The 21,929-nt window shown below is 40.3% G+C and overlaps 1 protein-coding gene across 1 annotated transcript in view; it reads left to right on the top strand.

The window, feature by feature from the left end:
- The window catches only part of LOC124160106 (doublesex- and mab-3-related transcription factor dmd-4), a 30,708-nt gene extending 14,404 nt beyond the window's left edge, over positions 1-16,304 (top strand). The window contains exons 2-5 of the mRNA XM_046535855.1: positions 2,872-3,082; positions 10,084-10,283; positions 12,223-12,346; positions 15,769-16,304. Of these exons, the coding sequence (XP_046391811.1) occupies positions 2,872-3,082; positions 10,084-10,283; positions 12,223-12,346; positions 15,769-16,304 (1,071 nt within the window). The remainder of the gene's footprint in view (positions 1-2,871; positions 3,083-10,083; positions 10,284-12,222; positions 12,347-15,768) is intronic.
- The last annotated feature ends 5,625 nt before the right edge of the window (positions 16,305-21,929 follow it).

Genomic DNA, 21,929 nt, shown 5'->3' on the forward strand with positions numbered 1-21,929 from the left:
TTTTTTGTCCCACGTTGATCACTTCTCAAAAAAATGTTCTCCATGTTTTTTAATAAGCTACATTTTTGTTTTCTATGCTTTTTTGATAAAACCCTGAGTTTTTGGGTAATTTATGAAAAAGTTTCAAATGTTGTTTTTATCCTTAAATATACTAAGCTCTTTATCGTTAATATCTCGAAAATAATTTATTTATGAAGATAAACCGCATACTACAATTCTTATTGAAATTGGGCCCTCTATAGAATTCCGGGGTTATATTTTGCCTAATTTACACGCCGTGTGTATAAATGCTTAGCTCGTAACCTTTACATTGAGAAGGGGGTACAGACCAAAAATTTTTAATTGAACTCACTTCATTTAGCTGTTTCATCATGTCTCTCCGAATACAGTTACACTTTCCCGATGAACCATCGGCATCGAACTTGCAGACCCTATCCCGATTGGGAACCCAAAAGAATTCACCCGAATTATTCCCCATAATTCCTAGATCGTTCCTCATCAATTCCCATTCTATTTTTCCTCAAATTGCCAACATTCCCGGAAATTTATTAGCATACGTCACTATATGTCTATATCTCACTTCCGACGCTGCGGGTGGAGTTGGAGTTGTGGATTGCAGTCCAAAGAAAGATTACGGAAATGCCTAATGGATGTCTATTATTTTGGAAGATTCGTAGTTTTTTAAAACAAATTCTCGTGGGTGAAAATATTAAATCGGTGGGTTCTTTTACTCAATCTACTTTCTAAAATCGTTTCGAGGGCGGAAAGAATGCATTGGATGCTCTTGTGGACGATTTTCATTGTCTACTTTGAAATTTGTTTAATAGGATAGTTTCCTATTATTTTTTATTGCCTAATTCGAAAGATTATTACTCCTGGAGTGCGCATTTCACGCTCTTAGATTTTCGAATGACGATATCTATTTTTCGCGATTAAACGAAAAGTGAAAAATTTCAAGCGCGCGAAAACGCGACGGCTAATTAGGAATAATGGGAAAAGTCCGTGTGACGTATTTCTGGTTCCAGCTGTCGGCGTGTGAGGTGACCTTGGGGCGAGGCTTGAGCGCTGATACGACGCAGGCTGCTGGCAGGTAGCTGAGTACCCTGCTAGCAGGTAGCGCTTGGCTTAAATAAGGATTATTTATACCAAATCAAACGAAGAAACTTTAGGAACTTAAGTATTTTTAATGTGTGATTATTAAGAGACGTTTCCCTGAGCTCTGTGCCGCATGCATGCATTGGTAATCTCAGACAATGTAAAACTCCTATCTACTCGTATAGAAACTAGGTCCCTGTGACGTCACGTGGAGTGGAATCGCATGGGCGCCAATCTGGCATTTTTCAAATGAGGTTAAATTGACTGTTGCCATTCGTCTAAACTGGGATTTCTAAAACCAAATAATTTGTATATTATGAATACACTAATGATAGGTAAGGAATCGCAGTCACTTCATTTCGTTTTCTTTGATGAAGGAAACTACCATATTGTTTCATTAAATTGGAATGCCCTCTATATACCGTCTCACTGCAAGTTATTTAATTTTGATGTACTTTATGTAATGGTGGGGTGGTGGAGGAGAAATGAGATGGAAAGCCACTAATTTGGAAAATACTTCCGTGGTAGTAATTAACAGGAATAAAAAATGAAAAAGAAGAAACTTTGAGCTTTCACATGCATATATATTCGCACGTACAGCCTTTAAGCCTGGTATAAAATGATGTGATGGACCTCTGTAGAGTTCACCTGATGAAGACGTCTATCGTTGAAACCATGGTCGTGTAAATGTGTGAATGAATATTCATGTGAAAGCACAAAGTTTCTTCTTTTTCATTTTTCATAATGAATCACTTTCACAAAGGTTCACCTCAAACCATCAATTTCAACAGAAATAAATTTTGTTGAAACATGGTTGTATGCGTTCAACGTTACATCTGCGATTCTCATCCGTGTGTTTTTCCTTTTCTTTGACGGATTTGGGGAGATGAGCATAGGGAAGAGTCGGCTAAATGCTTCATGTTCCTTTTTTAGTCGAATCATCGGAATTCCACTGCTTTTAAGCGCAATATTGGCGAGCTGTTCTGACTGCCATGCGCTCGCTTTTCCCCTTCGATCCTCATCTTTACCTCTCCCATTATTCTCGAATCCGCTATCCCGCACATTGCGAGGATGATCATCAGCACTGCAGTAATGAGGCATTCGGGACTTTGGTTGGGCGTCTGATTAGCGTCCTAGTTACTTGGTTCTAGATTATTGTTCCTCACGTTCCTAGCTACGATTTTTATAATTGTGGTTGTGTTAATCTCGGCGTTATCTTTCCAGAACCTATTATGTGCTTACTATTTCACAGGCCATTTTTTCAGGAAAGGCGGCAGTGGCAGCTCAATTAATGAATCCCGGACATTATCTTTTTCTGGCATGGCAGCTATGGTAGGGATTACATAATCAGCTATTTCCATCATTTGTTGTCGTCACGTTTTCCATCGCTGAACACGTACGTGACAAACGGAGGCGACCCATCAGCATATTAGCTCAGTACATAGTCCTTTCGATTGCCACATAATGACTATTGGTGAGGGAGTAGAGTTGAAAATGGCCATCCAAAGGACTCTGGCTCAATCGTATATTGTGGCATCGCCATTGAACTTTATGATGATGAGCAAAGGAAACGTCAAGAACGAATCAAATGGCCGTGGAATATAGAAAATTATGGCCCAAGCAATCATTTTTCCAGTCATTGAAAAGCATATCTCAAATGATCAGTGAACTTTTTCATGAAATATGCTCGTGTGATTCAGGCTTTATCGACGATACCTACGCATGTTCACTGTTCCTGCTCATGATGGCTGATTAGTTATGGTATTTGTCGTGCAGGTGGCGCTGAAGAGGCAGCAGGCGGCGGAGGACGCGATCGCCCTTGGTCTGAGGGCGATGGCCACGGGGCAGCAGTTCGGATTCCTGCCCCCGGGGCCCATCTTCGCCCCACCCGCCTCCACACAACCCAGCAACCCACACTGCGGCGGCCGAGACGAACAGGGTGCGGAGGGACAGCCATTGTCCGGGGACGCACGAGCCGGGAGCCCAGGTGACATTACATCCGCATACGTAAAATGTACTTTACATTAACGATGAGTGGATGCACATATGACATTACATCCGTTGGTGTACAATGCATACTTTGGGTGGAAAAAGCTTCCAAAAAAATCACATACACTGTTTGACTTCCGCTGTTGCTATATGTTACTCCAATAGGGTGGTTTCCTATTATTTTTTTATTGCCTAAATCGAAAGATTATTACTCCTGGAGTACGTATTTCACGCTTGTAGATTTTTATATGAAGATATCTATTTTTCGCGATTAAATGAAAAGTGAAAATTTTCAAGCGCGCGAAAACGCGACGGGTAAGTATGAATGCCGAGAAAAACTCCGCGTGACGTCGTTCTGCTTCCTGCTGCCGCAAGTGAGGTGACCTTGGGGCGAGGCTGAGCGCTGATACGACGCAGGATGCTAGCAGGTAGCTGAGTACCATGCTAGCTGGTAGCGCTTGGCTTAAATAAGGATTATTAATACCTAATCAAACGAAGAAAACTTTCCGACCTTAGCCAGTTTTAATAGGTGATTATTAAGAGATGTTTCCCTGAGCTCTGTGCCTCATGCATACATTGGTAACCTCCGACGATATAACACTCCTATCCTTTTCGTGTAGAAACTAGGTCCCTGTGACGTCACGTGGACTGGCATCGCATGGGCGCCAATCTGGCCTTTTTCAAATGAGGATAAAATTGACCCTTGCCATTCGCCTAAACCGGTATTTCTAAAACCAAATAATTTGTATATTATGAATACACTAATAGTGGATAACGAATAGCAATCAATGCCTTTCGTTTTCTTTGATGAAGGAAACTACCCTATTCCACGCTCATGAAGATCGAAAATCGAGCACCGCAATGTTGAATAATGTTAGTCGTTCCATCCGCCCAGGGAATATAGAAGGAGATAGTTATAAAATAAAATTTTCATGTAATACGCATTATTCGTCGCCAACCACTGTTGATAAAAACGCACACTCTCCTAGTTCTGTTCAACTCTGTTACGGAGTGAAAATGAACAAATGACTCTTGTTTCCCAGTTAACCTGCTAAGCAAACAAATTTATCGAAAACCAAATGGAAAAACCGTTGTGAAGTGTTCAATAGACAGCAAAAGAGCCCATTTTGGTCGGAAACAAATTGACGGATCCTATTTGAGTTTTTGAGAGTCGATCAACTAGGTTATGTACGCTAATTACGTAAAAGTAAAGATAGTATCACATATACATTTCTGTCGTCAGCTCGTGCAATGCGAAAATAAGGTAAATTTTCAACGAAAGTATTTGTGGCACCACTTCGTTTCTTGGGAAACTTTTGTCACCCATTGTACATGATCCGCTGAAGTGAGCTATCTCTAGGGTGTTTGGCAGGGGGTGAGTTCATCCTCCCACATGCCCACGTCCCCATACATATGTATTCTGCTACATGCAGGTGATACCACAGTGGCACGTGAAATTAGATGATAGGGTTTAGCTCTCATCAAGCATGCACCATTAGGCCGGCGCTCATGTATTAAAAAATGATTTGATTTAAGAATTCATGGTCTCAAAATGTGCGAATGGGTGAGAAAAAAATTATTAAAAAATCCTCAGGTTCGTGCAACGATGGATAGCCGTGCTTGAGGTGCCTAAAGGCCTCAATGAGTTTTTCGAACCGAAAAAAACCGTTTTTCAACATGTACATGATAGCTTAGAGACATTTGGACAAAAGCATTAACCGTTTTGTCGTATCTTGATTTCTTTATGCCGAAATGCTGCCTCAAAAGCACCCGCCGCACGCCACCCGCCTTCCTGCTGTCTTAATGGGGGGACAGGAGAGCAAGGTAATGTCACGGCGACACTGCCACCAGCCGCGCCGCACCTTGCTTGATTCGCGCTACACTCCTCAGTCCTGTGGATCTTTCCTCCTTCCCCTTATCTGCTAGCAGAGTGGATCCAGAAATAATGACAAGCCGAGAATAATTTGATTCGTTTGTCAATGCAATTTTTCAAAAAGTACACTTCAAGACAGGGGTCTTCGACCTTTTTTAATGCAAGGGCTAAAAATCGATTTTACATCATCCTGAGGGCCACGATACTCAACGTCACTTTACCACCACATCGATAAAATAAAAAATGTGTAATTTCAAAGTGCAGTGGTCTTTATTAGTTAAACATTTCAATCAATCAATGCGATTTTTGTCGAGTGTGTCGGTATTTGGTTTTATTTTTTTAGTTGCAACCCACAGACCTCCAGGGGCCGCATTCGGCCCGGGAGCTGCGGGTTAAAGACCCTTGCTTTAAGCGAAAAGGGAGGGGAAAACTAGGATTTTCAATAGGTTGAAACAACTGCGTATGATGTTGTTACTTTTTTTGCCCAGCATTTAAATTGCCTTTTTTTTGGCAACGGGAAAGCTTTTTGCATAGAGACGCAGGGACGTAGCAGTAGTAATTTGTAGGGGTTTTAGGTTTTATGCATGCTGCTTGCACTGATATTTTGTCGTCAATTCGCACGCATCATGAATCATGAATTTTATTAAATCAGCTATATATTCTGTTAGAGTAATGCTGAAAGTCAAAATCGTCGTCGTTAGTTATTGGCAGATATTATGAAGTGTTGCTAAATAATGGAGGAATAGGTCAGATTCTGACGTGAATTGCAACTTCTTGCCTTTGTACAATGATAGCAGTTTTTATTTAACAGGTGGTAATTTCATCCTGTATCGCAACTAAATGGCTATTTTTCATCAACTCTCAAAGCGTAGCTTGAATTTTGCCCTCTTCCTCTGTAGATATAAATTCGGTTCAGTCCCAGTAAGCCATTCAGTTTGCTTGGGTGGAGAATATGAAGTCTTGAATAGAGTCGTTCATTTTTTGCAATGTCACATGCACCAATGTCTGTTGACCTTAGCATGGTTGCTTCCCCCTTGGCCAGCAAAGCGGGCACTCATAACGTGAGATGGATACCTTGCCTCCTTTTTAGTGCATGTGAGACAACAGAGGTCGTGAGAAACAATGGGTACTGTCGAAGACCTGGACTGAAACCCTGTAATCCAAATATACTACATCAGCCCCTTGTCGACAGAAAGAAATTTAGATTTCCACCTCAAAATATAAAACCTGGTTTCATTAAACAATTTCTCAAAGCTTTGCCAACTGAATGTGACTGTTTCAGGTACTTTATTTTGGCGTTCCCCAGCCTGTAAATTTATAAAGAAAAAAGCAGTGGTGTTTGATGATCCACAAATTCAGCAAGTCGATAAAAATGAACATTAATTACGAATAATGACATAACTTCAAAATAATGCTTAGGTACTGGTATGGAATTAAAAAATATTGTCAAAAGCTTTCTTGGATACACACGAGTACAAAATTCCACCAAATTTGTTCAGCAACTCTTGGAAAGGTTCAGGTGCTTTGATGCATCATAACCATCCAATTGCGTGTTTTATATAGCCATCGTAATTAATTTTAAAATATTTTGGCACAGTTAATATGAACATGATGAGTGATTATTTATAACCTATGTTTAAAGGACATGGAGGAAAAGTTGTAAGATATAGATGCGATGAATACATATGACAATTGTTAAAGCATTGAGCGAAAAATGTCCACTGATTCAGCACTCCACAATGCAAGATATAAGTAACAGTTTTTCCTTTATGCGTAAGTTTACCTTTTGGTGAAAAATGTCACTAATTGTTTGATCACAGTTTTAACCTGTCGTAACTGTATATATACTCTGTATAATTAAAATTTCCTGCATTCACAGTATATTGGGAAATATATCCTTTAAACTTATTTAAATGAAAATTTTGTCCAACTTATGAGGCAAAAGGAAGGCATTGGCAGCTTAAAAATTTGTCGCATAGATTAAAAGTGAGGTTAATTTCTAATATAGATGCGAAAACTTAATCGAAAACCAGTCACGTATCTAAAACAACGAAATGACTCTTTCACAGAGTTATTTTCGAAACAAGATTATTTCTGTTGTGTAATTCTTCTAGGATTTTTCCACCTATTTAAATTATGTTCATTTTTAAATCAGGAATTCTCCGTTCTTGCCCTTAATGACATTGGATCATGCGCTCAGCTCCTTGAGGTGGTTGGTCACTAATCTTTAGAAAACTTCAACTTTTCCACAGGAAAAGTTGTTTTGCGCATTCTCGCAGATATAATCTCCATACACATTTCCCTATATTTCCTCGTTTTGTGACTTAAATTTTTCCTTACTTTTCTCGTAGTTAAGCTGTCTCTCTTACTTTTATACATTCTTGTTCTACCCTCTTTCTTCAATGAGTTCCAAAATTTCATCCGTGATCCATGAATATTTCTCGACAGCTTTTTTTCTTCCAAGTACTTTCTTTGGATCCTCCTATAGTCCACTCTCAATGTATTTCCTGCTGTCTTCAATTTGTTTCTCAGTAACATTCACTTTTGTTTTACTCCCTACTGCTCCTTGAAATGATAGCTGACGTTGAGCCTTCAATTTTTCTACATGCGACACGATCGTACAGTTCTCTTCATCTTCTTGATTGAGGATGACTTTTTCACTTAACTGAATCATGCTCGCTATCAATATCTGCCCCGGGTTAATGCAGTCTTTCACCTTGTCTCTATATATTTTCCTCCATGATAAAGTCTTTTGAAATATTCTCATGCCTCCAGGCATTTTACAATATATCTTCCTCGGTTATGTTTTTTATATAATTTTCCGCAACCACTTGATTGTATTCCGAACAGGATAATCTTTCTCCTCCTTTATTTCGTTGACCTAATCCATATTTTCAGGTTATTCTTTGGCCTTGACATTCTGCGACGGCAGGATTTTAATCCCATTAAATACTAATACTCGCTTCTTCTCTTACCTGTTTGATGACTCCCACTATACCCCCGTATAAGTCTTCTATCTCTCATCGCCTGTCGTTCACATGTAAACGTGTTCCACCTCCTTACATTCCTGTTTGTTCACGAGCTAATCCGTGATTATCCTTTCATTTTACCTCAGAAAGCTTTCATCTTGCATTCCGGTTCTAAGCACTATTCCCACCAGAGAAATACCGCTTATCGTTCCATTGGGTTTTATGGTGTAGCTTCCTCTCCAAAAGTCTCCTTCTACAGGGCCATTTAATTTCTCTAATTCCCAATACACCGAGGTTCATTCTTCTCATTTCCACCTTCAAGTATTTAGCCTACCATTGGTACGATGTGGTCTTACATTCCATTCGAGTGTCACTGTGGTTTCCACCTTCACTCCCAATAAGAAGGGCTGCATCCAACTCCTTTTGCTTGGGAGCATAATTGTTGGCGTCATTCCGTCGCCAAGTCACGGATTCATCACAGGTGTTGTATCATTAAAATTTCCTACCTTACCCCTGGATAGACCAATCTAAAGGCCTGTTTACACGATACATTGACACGTACGGGTTAGTGTCTAAAGGTATGAATGGGAGAATGAACACCAAAATGCACCGTGTAACCACCCAACTTGTGCAAATGCATGCACAGAAAATAGAACCTGTTCTAATTTGGTTCATGCATTCGTACATGTTTCGTTCCGGTCCACAAAAATCAATCATGCAAACAGATATTAACTCGTACGTGCTAATGTATCGTGTAAACAGGCCTTAAGAACGTTGTTACTTCTTGTCCTCGAGTGCTATTTCGGTGAGTGAACTCGCTTACATTGCAGCTAACCCGTCTATCTAGAGTTCGACCTACCATCTGCAACCTGATGGACGCTCTCGAAAGCTTAGCCGCGAGATTCGATAATTACTTTTGCGTAAGTCCAAGGATGCTAGCGATACCAGGATTTCCAGGTTCAAGCTGAGAATTCTGGAAAACGTCCTTGCCAGAACCGTATGGCTAACTTCGATCTGCTCAAGATTTGTTTGGGTTTGTTTCATATTCACCATGGATAGCAGAACAGAACAGAAAAGTTGATAAGGACAAGATAACTCCGCCATAAAATTAAAAAAATATATAAAAAAGAACTCATTAAAAAATTAATAGAGACTCCAAAAATCTTGATTGCACACCTATGACCTTAATAGGGTGGTTTCCTATTATTTTTTTATTGCCTAAATCGAAAGATTATTACTCCTGGAGTACGTATTTCGCGCTTTTAGATTTTTAAATGACGATATCTATTTTTCGCGATTAAATGAAAAGTGAAAAATTTCAAGCGCGCAAAAACGCGACGCGTAAGTAGGAAAGTCCGTGCGCCGCATTTCTGGTTCCCCCTCTCTCCTTGTGAAGTGACCTTGATCGAGGCTCTGAGCGCTGATAGGACGCAGGATGCTAGCGGATAGCTGAGTACCTTCCTGTCTGGTAGCGCATGGCTTAAAAAAGGTTTATTAATACCTTATCAAGCGAAGAAAACTTTCCGACCTTAGCCAGTTTTAATAGGTGATTATTAAGACATGTTTCCCTGAGCTCTGTGCCTCATGCATGCATTGGTAACCTCAGACGATGTATAACTCCTATCCTCTCGTGTAGAAACTAGGTCCCTGTGACGTCACGCGGAGCGGAATCGCATGGGCGCCAATCTGGCCTTTTTCAAATGAGGATAAAATTTGACCCTTGCCATTCGTCTAAACCGGTATTTCAAAAACCAAATAATTTGTATATTATGAATACACTAATGGTGGGCAACGGATCGCAATCAATGCCTATCGTTTTCTTTGATGAAGGAAACTACCCTATTATAATCCCTATGCAAAATTTGTAAAGAGAAAAATTGTTATTTTAACGATTTTTGCTGGTGTGTTCTGTTGAGGAAGAATGAGGATAGAATCGCACCAATAATGAGAGTGAGCGTATTGAAGGATCTGCAGCATAATGGCTATGAATCACACGATACTTGACCTTGCATTAGTTCATCAGTACTCGCTAATATATGCGAAATTGTGCTAGGCCAAGTGAATTGTGAATATGGGGCTTTATTGATCCCTCGGTCTCAAACTAATCACCCGTACGAGCGCTCTCCTAATCCCTATCCTTTCTCTGTGCTGTTGCAGGTGGTGACCCGACTCCGGGGGCAGAGGAGGAGGGGGCGGCGGCGTCGGCTGCGGTGGGAGGGGGGCCGGAAGCGGGTGGCGATCGTCGCTTGTCTGCGGAGAGGCTCTCGTCTCTCGAGGTGCTCTCCAAAGTGTTTCCGGCCAAGAAGCGATCCGTACTCGAGCTGGTGCTCCAGCGATGCGGAGACGACCTCCTCAAGGTATCCACCTGTCTTATCTATCTGCTTCCAATTCTTATTCTCCCAAAGCCTGGTTTACGCATCGGAATTGACTGATATATATATATATATATATATAGTAGTCAGCTGTTACGCTCGACGCATGTGTATATGGACAATGCAACGAATTTAAAACAATGGAATGTTGGTCGTCATGCGTACGGCCGCAGTTGAACCTAGTCCGGGTCCTCCAAACAAGACAGACTCCCATTTATTTATTTCAAATTAATTTATTACACAATTTTTTTTAACTTGCTTTGTTTATACATCTGTTTCATCGATGGAAACTTTTAATTAATTTTTGACCCATTGCCCATTGTCAGATCGGATTGAAATTTTGCACACTTGCTTACTTTAATGACAATGCAATGTTCAAAAATTCAGTTCAACACTTGAGGAGATTTTCGCTTCAGGAGCCCTATCCAGTAACTACGATTCCTCGTTTCCGAGATTTCGGAATCGAACTTTCCGTTTCCGACTCCGATTCCGTTTCCATCACTCAGAAGCGCTTTTATGCTACGTTTAATTAATTTACTGCATTGTTGAAAAGCGTTAATGTCTTTAAAGGCGTTAACATTTTCAACAGGTTTCGTCTGTAACTTAATTTAATTCCTAACTCCGTACATAATCATACATTTCCCGTAATTTTTAGCACTCATACCGTGCCAGTATTGCAAATCACTCGCAACTTCTTACCAAGGTTCTACAACACCACTTTCGCTGCAAAAATATTCCATAACTTATCAGCTGGCGCATCACTTTCCGATTCCGAGTACCGGAAAGTCATAGCTATCCCGAGACCATCCGTCATTTCGGCCGCTCTCGGACGAATTTCCGTGACGGAAAATTCGGATAGACCTTAGTGGATATTTCATTCCGAAATTATGACGTCTCTCCGAGAACCAACCACGAACTATCCGAGAGATTGCCTTAGAGGCTCGGGCTCCAGATCGTCCAAGAATAAATAGCCGCGTTTCTCTGTGTTTCCTGTGACGGGATTATTGCCGGCGTCACAGTCGGCTTTTCCTATTCCACATCGACCAGAAGAAAGCTACTACGACGCCGGCGAAACTCTCGTAGCAGGAAACTTGGAAAAGTGCGTTGTAATTATGCAGCACCTTGTAGAAAATGCATTTAATCATTCATACACTGATTTCTAGCCTTCATTTTTGACAGAGCGAGTCGCTTTCAAATAGTGAATTTAACGCTGTTAAAAAAAGAAAATACAAGAGTAATGTTTATTTGAGCAATGTTTACAAAGCAATGTTTAATATTAAAAGTTTCTTTTTCTTTTTTTTAACAGGGAACTTACTTTCTGAATGCGCTTCGTACTATCAAAAAGTCCCAGGGAAGCAACTGGCCCCCTTCTCTGAATGTGCGATTTCGAACGCTTGTGGCTTCGTCCGGTGTGGGTTCTACCCTCACGTCAACAGTTAATAAAATATTTAAAACACAGCTTAAAAATTATAATTATTTTTAAAATTATTTAGTTATGTAAAATACACAAAAGCCCATCTTATTTTTCAAATGGATACGAATAAATTGTAATTTTAAATTGATTATCAGTTCAGCAATTAGTAAAGTCATCGGATATGTCATTCAATTTTGTTATTGCTGCATTCGTGTTTGCAATTGGTGTGCCGTGGTTCTGCAATTTTTGAATTTAAATCACCGTCTATATCTTAATGGTATACAAAAATCTTTTTTTACAAATAAAATTTAATACGGGTAAGCAAGTGCATGATATATTTATATTGTATTTAATATGATATTTTTGGTGCACAAGCATAGGTAAATGATACATTGAGTGTAAATATATAAATTGAATGAGTGATGGTTTAGACTCGGAAGGCCTCTTTTCCATTTAAAGGTGTGATCATATGGCGTCACCTATGAACCGCTTTCCACTCTCTTTCCGTAGGCTATCCAGCATTTCGTCGAAAGCGCGGCGGGTGCGGGTGCAATAGCCGTTCCGGCAGCGGCGGGTGCGTCGGCTGCAGCAGTTGGCTCTGCGAGTTCCCGGGAAAATCGGGCCAGCAACTTGGGTATAAACATGATGAAAAATATCTTTGTTTCAGCTAAGAATATTAACACTTTGCGTCCCATGGACGTAATATTACGTCCTGTTAATCTTTCTGAAGATTGCCATGGACGTAATAATACGTCTTTCTATTTAATTGGCTTTGTATGCGTGAAGCCGTAATATTTCACCCGTGGTACTTTTCCAGTTTACTGCTTAGTGGTTCTGTTATTTCAAAAATCAACTGCTCGATGGAAAAAGAATTCACTTTGTGTCTTGAGGACGAAAATTCCTCTGTAGCTACCGGCACCCATATCTTAGCCCACTTCGTGTGAAAATTCTTTGGGTCAATGAACCGTTCGTTGAGGGCGCAGTGACCCTTTTTGTCATCCAGGCTTTATAATGCTTTGCTTGGAAAAATGCTTTTTTATGATTTCATGCTTTAAATAGTTCAAATTGAGCGCAATAAAAAATTATTATGCATGTTATGGTGGTACATCATATGCTACAACTTTTTTATTTTTCAAAAACAGTAGGTTTTCATTGTTAAATTATATATTTAAAAATTAGCAATAAATGTTTTTCAACTTATTCATAAAAAAGAGCGAAGTTTATTTTTATTGAAATACACATCGATATAAATATATTTTTAATGCCAATTATTTTAGAAAATGTACGAATTTAGTCAAAATGGCTGGATTTTTCAGTAGGGCTTTAAATTTAGCTGCCGGTACTCAAAGTCCACTCTTCCGCGAGACTAATCCTCAGCTTCGCAGATCATTACATTTTTCTTAATTATAGTAAAACCTTCCAAAATCGTTGGCACATTAAAGTATTGTTTCGCTAGTAGTGGATCCCGGTCGCTCTCATAGAGGCGCGGGTATTACCTTATCCCGCCCTTCCATCCCTATCCCTACCCCGGAGGCGTCGTAGGACTCCTATCGCGGCGCGGCGTCCATCCTTTTTCCTTCCCACTCCAATCCCCTACCCGGGTGCGTGGACGTATCAGTTGAATTACTGGGTCCCTGCCCCGGAGCGTTGCAACCGTCTAAGAACCTTGGACTCTCATACTCTCTGAGGAATTTGAGTCCACTCTTCCGCGAGATGCAGTTTCACAGTTCGTTGCATTTGCGTAATAATATGGTAAAGCAGTGCTTAAAAAGCTTCACAGCGAATCGTATTGCATCAAATATTAGCTTTCAAAACGAGGACTTGCGTTCTTGGATTGTATTTCTTCGAGTATCAGTTATAAATTCCAAAAAAACGTCTAGGCAATGGAATGTTGATACTCCCTCCCCAAATAAATTGCGCGCATCGAGTCATCTTTAGAATGACCTCTTGAATTTCGCTCCTTTTTTAATGATTCTTACGGACTACATGTAAAATTTCTATTTCCGCTGAAATACTCATTTGTATGCATTAGTAAAAACGCCTATGAGTTAATCCATGTTTTAACCATTCCTGGTGGTTGCTGAATTTGTTTCTATGACGCTTTGAAATCCAAGGAAATAACTCAAATTACCATATATGGCAACTGGTGAATGAAAAAATTAAATAGATTAATCGAGCTTAGAGTTCAAATTTAATTTTTCTTTAGGATAATTTAATTTCAACCGTCGCACTTTCGGTTAGTGATAGCCGTAGCCAACTTCAACATAGGTAGCGTGATAAGCTAGCGGGACTGCCAGTGGGTCAGGGGCTGGATTGCTGGCTACGTTGATCGACTTTCAAAATTTTAATATGCCGAATAAAGTTGTTCATCACCGAAATACTAACTCCGCCATGCACATGACGTCTCCACGAAGGGCTTTCGATAGCTTTCTCAAGGATAACACGTAAAAAGTGTGCATTCGCGGTTCATTCAAATCATGGAAGAGCTATTGACAAATAGAGTGCACTTCTCCAGCAATCAAGCTTTATTGTAAAAGGTATAACATCGAAATTTTTCGTGGTGGAAGACGGTAGACGTCAGGATTCTCAATTAAGAGCACTTGAGATTACCATGCTTGAAATTAGATCGAAATTTATGAGTGATGTCTCTCGATTAGATCGGAAAAATTTTACCCTTAGTATGGACCTACACATTAATGTCAGATAAAACATGTCCGAACTCTTCTGGTAAATTTTATTCGTATTTTATACGCCGTATCACAGAAATCGGAGACATGAATCACAGATGTTGAGCCGCGTTGTACCGTTGTTTTTAGAACAGGGTGAATACCAGCCGAAGATGGCATCATCTATGGAAAACCCCGTCGTAAACGACATCTTTTCTAGCTGCGAGAGTGAAATATTGATAAAATTATTATTTTGCATTAAAATCTGATTTAATTCAGGATTAAATAAGACTCGAAGAGACTAATTTAAGGAATTGCACATTTTTTATGCTTTCCTCTAGTGTAGTTTTTTTGGATTTTAGGATTTTCACGTACCAAAAAATCTAGTTCAGGAATTTCAAAAAAGCGCATTTATTCGTTAAAAAAATATCGTCATGGAATAATCAATTTTTATTTATAGCAAAGCCCGAATAATTACAAAGAGAAATTAAAATGGCAGAAATCGGGATTGTACATAGGAAGGACGTATCCTGAACCCATGCAACCCGTTTTCTATAGATAATAGTATGTATAGCCATAAGGATAATATTTCCACAGTGGAGAAATAGAAAATGCTGTCTATGCTCCGGGATATTCACCGATATGAGTCATCGACTCCCGATCCCGCTCAATTCGTTCATATGTACTCACAGCTATTGACTGATTCATTTAGTTCCTCATTTTTCTGGTTGCTGATCCACGAAGTCATCCGGAATGTTATCGTGCCGAAGCGGTTCACATAGTATCCCTCTGCCCTTTTTTCTCATTTTTCAGCAATAAATATTTATTTACCATACTCCCATATTTTATCGTACAATTCTCTTTTGACTTCTCTCTCTCTCATTTAGAGTCTAACAGTTTTTTTTTCATTTTATCCCTACCCTATAACAATAGTAACTCAAAACTTAAGATTAACACGTTAACAAATAAAATCAAATAGAATGCCACGTGATGAATAAATAAATTCATAAATAAAAATGATTTAGTTATAAGGAATTAAAATATGGTTGCACCTACTCGGATAAAAAAACATGTTGTAGATAAATTCCCTATGATATCGCTGCAAAGTTCTTTAGTCAATATAATGACAGCAGAACTCACTTTAGCGGCGAATTCTGAACCAGCGAGTGGGTATTTGTGCGAATTACAATGATATTTTTTCCGTGTGACATGCAATGTGTGTCAATGTTTGAGTCATACTTAGCACCGATTTCATAGTGGCCTCCCGTGGTGGAGAGGCCACTCTTTTACAACTTAGAAGAAGAGGTTTTTGTGCTCTAGACCATTTAATTAGCCGCGCCCATGACCGCAACCCGCCCTCACCCCATTATTACTTCTGCTCCCTCCGTAGACCGAGAGGCGGATGACGCCGCACCCCTGCACCCGCGGCGTCCGCACTCCTCGTCTTCGTCCACGCGCTGCTCCACCTCCTCATCCTCGTCGTCGCCGTCATCGCCGCACCCCGCTCCCGACTGCTGCGGCGCGGGTGGTGCGTCGAGGCGCGGCTCTTCCACGCCTCCGCCCCCGCTCCTGCTGCTCGGCCACCGGCGCCACCAGATGTCGGCCTTCACGCCCGTATCGGCGACGCCCCCCTCCACCACCCCCTCGCCCCCCGCCCCTCCCCGCCTCCCCTTCCCCTACCACCCCCACCCTTTCCCCCATCCGCCCCTCCTCCTCGACCCGTTCGCTGCGCCACCTCCGCCCCCGCGGCCTCCCCTGCCCCCTGGCACCCTCTTCGGGGACCTCTTCGCCCCACCGCCGCCCCCACTGAGACCGCAGCACCTGCACCTCTGCTGCGACGAGTGCAGAGCCTACCACCACGCGGCGCTGCGGGCAGCGCACGAGTCCCTCGACGCCAAGATGGCCGCCGACCGCAAGAGGAACTGACCGTGAATGACAGAGTCGTCATGAAACTAAGTAGTCTTCTATGTCTGCGGCCGGCCTTTGCGTCGGTAGCTCTGTTATAAAAGCCTGCGAGCGGGCGAAGTATCCGCTCCATACGCAACGTTGTCCCATGCTCAGTATAAACCACCTCGACCTGGATGAGACGGGCGTTCCAATTAACGACCCGCGTTGTGGCTGTGGAAGTAAGAGTCGGTGGAGTTTTCATTGTTTTCTGTTGTGTGGCACTGGTGTTAGGCGTGCACTGAGTGATAAGAGTGAGACGGTCTTGCCAGTCAGATCTATATATTAAAATACACTTGTGTGTGCACGCAGGTTTTCCTCTCTCTGTCTTTGACCATCCATCGCACTCGAGATGGCAACGTATTTCCGCTGGTGCTGATCTCTTTCGCATTGATGTTGTTTGTTCGTGTGAGTGGCCGAAATCGGAGCGTGGACTTGCAAACTTAGGGTTCTAGGCACCGTTTTATTGGCTGAAGTGAAGAGGAGGGACCGGTAGGAAAGATGGGCATCCGAATTGACTGCTCGCCTGATAAAAGCCCATCATCGCTTACAGGATCATTACGTGCAGTTTTCTCCGCTTCCCAATAGGGAGCGCGGTTACTGCTGCCTTAGAGAGACGAATGGCAAATATATATGAATCGAACGGTACTCTTGGGGCCCTACGGACCATCTCCCGACCTCACGTCAAGGACCGGTCGTGGGTAGTGCGGGTCGCCTGAGACAAAGGAGCATCGGGCTGCGCAGCGCAACACTTGGCGCACATCACGCGGCGCGGCGAACTCTTTCTCCGCACAATGGTTTGTGAGGCATTGCGCCCTCTGCGGTGAATAAAAGTACTTCCAAAAACACACTCCATTTGAACCATGTTTCTTACTTTCTTCTAGTGAAGAAATAAGTGAATGTTTACTGACATGTTCATTAAACTAATTGAAATTGATTTTGTATACGTGTTTTATATTACCACTACGCGATTTGACGCTGGCTATAAGCAATCCCTATCATGCTACATCTGTCTCTGCGAACTACCTCACTAGCCGCCTCAATAGACGCGTAGCGGGTAGTGTTAACAATTAAAAATGAATGCGCATGCCAAGTACCATTTCTGAAAGTTCTCTTTGCTCGGGGGAAAAAAGGAAACCCCATACCTATCCATTGGAAAAACGTCTCTCTGAATTTATTGTTTCTGTATGACCGAGAAACATAGTGGCGTTCTTATATGATGTTCTCCGTGTGGCTCTGAAAGATGTTTTTTTTCCTTTTTCTGGTTTCGGTTTTGTGGTCACTGTTTTCCTTTTCGGCATCAACTATGATTATTATTATTATATTGTACAAGTTATAAGTTGGCTATTTGCCAGGTGGTAAGAGTTTATACATAATAAAAAAAAATATTGTAAATGAAAAATACATCACCAAAATTAAACTAGATAGTGAATATTTAAAATGCAATGATATTAATTTTCCAATATAAATCCTTTACAACTCTTCTGGAAAATCCTTACGTTGTTAGTATTTGTTGTTTGTTGTTGTTGCTTTATGCAGCCGCATGGATAATTATCCACTTAACAATTTGTAATTCTTTCATGGGATATATAAAATATTCGGATAACTGAGACTGCTTCTTGAATGGGGCAAATTGCACCCGTCCCAATGTTTCTCTCTTAACCGGAATGCACTGTATAATGCAGGAATTGGGTTGAGGAAAGGGAGGAAAACTTGTAAAGTCTATGCAAAATTTAAGAGAGGTATGTCGGAGTGAGTTCTCGCTTAAATGAACATCGCCCCCTATGCTCTTTATGGGAGATTTCAACGCGCGGTTTCTTTCGATCCTCAATTAATTTCGCCTGTAATTAAGCGAGCCGCATTAGTTACGCATTTATTTATTAATGAATAAAGAATCAAGAAGGCTCCATCGTAGTTTTTTCACAGGCCCTGCCTAACTTCACGTAGTTATGGCATTATTGCTTGTGCTTTACCGTGAGGGACCGCTAACGCCTATCTTAAAGCTATAATTTCACGTCGACTTTCGCTTCTATAGCAATCAGCTGTTACGCTCCACTTTTACGCGTGGACGGTAACTGCGAAGTGATCATGAATTGATTAAGGGTGTAGTCGATCTTTACTCGATCTATCAGCGAAGTCGAAGCACTTCAAACTTCAACGCTGTAGGAATCGATTGCAATAGTTAAATCGCAAGCGGAAAGCGTTGAATGCACTACTCAGGTAATAAAAATAGCTACAGCTTACTTTTTTCAATGTATTACTTATGTAAGATCAATGGTGAGTCAAAATTTTATTTGATGTCATAACAAAGTAGGAGATATGAAAATATTTCTCTTTAGACGCCACAATTTCTTTCGTTTTTCTATCTCTACCATAACAAAGAGTATTCGTACGCTTTAAGTACTCATAGTGGTGAAATACAGTATTTGAGCTAATGCTACACTCCTAGTTGTAAACGAAGCTGACTGAGTTGAAAATAAAAATTTTGCACTCCAAACTTTTGGCCAAACTTAAAAAAAAGATAACGCTGAAATTATAAGGTTGAGCATGAAATAATTTTTAATTACATAGTGGCATAAAGTTGATAAGAATGCAATTATTCTGCATTGATTACTCGCGGAAAAACATAATGCCGTTTATCGTTACCGGGCAGTGAATCTTTGGTTTAACTTTAAACAAAATTTCTTCATTCTCACGGGGTAGCGCGCTTAATTTTTATTGAAAATTTTGAGATGGTCTTTTGAATTCAGACGTGTAAATTACCTTACAAGAAAGGACGCGCGAGGTTAATTTAAGTATAAAATCTGATGGAAATCTTGCGCTACTCGCCATAACCTTTAACCATAGTGAGAAAGAGATGAATATCCTTTTTTTATAATTTGACTTTATATGAGAAATGCTTAAAAGGAAAATTAAAAGTCAGTTCGAAAATGAGAGGCCCATGCATTCAATGTATAGCTGAGAGTAGGTAGGCACACTGCAACCCTCTGTTTCCCATTCTCCTATGCCAGTTCCATTAAATAACTCATGGTCCTCCATATCTCAACCAAATTAATATACTCGTATCTTGCCCCGGGGAATGTTTCCTTCAATTTTATTCCCATTTAATTTCTCCTATGAGGTCAACAAAAGATAATGCAATGAAATACATCGAAGTATTACCCAACAAGTCACTTCAATGGCGCTTGGGAAGTTGTATTAGTATAACACCCTACTGCGATGAAGAGTTGGTAGCATGGGATTCATTGGACCAATGAGTTCAACCTATAAGCTATTTTTTGTTACCTGGGGAAAAATTAATACCTATAGCTATCCGTTCGGCAAAATATCTCTCTTGCTTTATCGTTTCTGACGGACATGGATGAAATTATAATGTTCTCCGTGTCGCTTTTAAAGATATTTGTTCTTAGTTCCTCAAGCAGTCTAAGCCTTGCCGGGTTCCAGCCTAATTCGTGTTAAACATGTACGACGCCTATATTCGCTAGTAACAGTTTTTGACAAATCGCGCAGCTTTCCTTCATAATTTATTAAGTATGTCTTCGTTGAATCACACATACTTGCAGCATATTCACGGTGTGCCTTACGATTGCGAAATAGAATTTCTCTTATTATTCTTCATTCTAAAATCTTCTCACAACATGCCTGAAGAATCCTATCTTCTTCAGGTCTTTGCCACAAATATTTTTTATATGTTCTCCACGGCAAGTGTGGCATTATCATTACTCCCAGTATTTATAGACTGCTATTTATGGCTAACTCCTCGAAATGCGAGATGACCCAGGGAAAGTTATTTGTGCCACTACCCTGAATGTGTGAAATTCGCGCGCCTGAAGCTTAGCTGGGGATGGGCCCTACCCTCACCACCAAATCAACCTTCGGGTTGAATCACTGTGTGATCGATGTGCCTAAGGTCATGATTTATTATAATTCAGAGAATGACACAATGGATTCAGCAGAGGTTTAAGCAGTGGCGTAACTAGGAATATGCTTTCTGGGGAACGGAATGGCCTGCGGGTGCGACCCCCCTTAGGCAACCGGCGGTTCTCACTGCCATGATATTTATAAATTATCTTTGATTTTAGGCAAATGCAGTTATTATGGGTCAAAACTAGACAATAGTTTTAAATATTTTTTTATTCCTTAGAGGATTTGGGGGGGATCAGTCCCCTCCTCCCCCTTACAGTTACGCCACTGGGTATAAGGATGTCAGATGATTTGATGGGGATTGAGCTATTTTTACATGAGGTGAAAATTCGGTGGAGATGGGCCTGAAAAAGACTTTGAGTCCAGGGTGCGGCCGAAGATGAAGACACTGCATATTAGTAGGGCGCTATCGATAGATTGGGGGAGAACCAAGGTTCGCAGTGCGGAGATAATATACAGCTTTAAAATTACACAATATTAGAAAGCCGCAATATTAGAAAGATGCAAAAAAATTTCAGATATCTTTGGCGGTCAGAGGAAGACTACTGTTACAAATTAAACTTAAAGAAATGTGCAATCGAATAAATAGAAAGTATGATTGATCACTAACCATTAGTTTAAAAAATACGTTCAAATTTTAGCAAAAATCGTAGGAAAACAACAGATATCGTTCTTATTCACTTTAACAACAAAATCGCGTCTGTATTGATTTGTTTTAATTATTATGGCGTCACTTAACCAATTAGCTGACCCGGCCTACGCTGGCCTACCCGGGCCTCCCCTATTTTAATTTTTCAAAATAGTTTCCTTTCAGCTGTATAAATTATTTGAGCACTTTTCCAAACATTGAAAGCCATTCAACAAGTACAATTTCGGCAGCTCCTCAATATAGGAATTTTTTTCGGCGATGAACTCGTTTTTAGGCATTAACCTTTTCTCGTGAGCTTTCCATACTTTCAGTTTTGTTGTCGATTGAAGTAAACAACTTTCCGTTGTTTATAAAATCCATAAAAGAGAGTTTCAATTGCTGCTGATAGAATTCAATTTTGATACTAAGAGAGCAAGCTCACGAAAATTCAAAGGAAGTTGGTACTTAACGGCCCTCGTAGGAATGAGAAACATTTGAAATGTTACATTACTGAAAATTTCAGCAAACTTTACATTTTACTGATGGCTAAATGCTTTAATTTTGATATATATTTAAAAATTTTACTGTTGTTTCTTTTCGTAACTCACCGATGGTGATAACAATGATACATTTTCCTTTAAATAAATTATGGTTTATTTAAGTAACAGATAAATCGAAAATTTTTACAAATTACACTTTTATATTAATGGCATACAATGAAGAAATGCCAAAAAAACTGTGATGAAAATGTTTGAGCGGATTCAAATATAACTGATAACTTCAGGCTAAACCATATGAAATGTTTCCACTGTGGAAAACACAAAATATAAATTTTTACGGATTGAAATCGGCACATCCTGTGTTTACACTTCGTTGCATCGTTAGGTATGCCCTTTCATCTGGAATCTGACGATATAATGAAGCTATGGAACCTGGATATGAGCCAACGATGTAAAAGAGTTATGAAATCCGAGTTGTGCCAGCTAAAACTCGCATAAATGAACCTTAAAACGTGCTATCATTTATTTTATATGCCGAGTAAAAAGAATTTCGTA

The sequence above is a fragment of the Ischnura elegans genome, chromosome 1 (genome assembly GCF_921293095.1).
Source record: "Ischnura elegans chromosome 1, ioIscEleg1.1, whole genome shotgun sequence".
Taxonomy (NCBI): domain Eukaryota; kingdom Metazoa; phylum Arthropoda; class Insecta; order Odonata; family Coenagrionidae; genus Ischnura; species Ischnura elegans.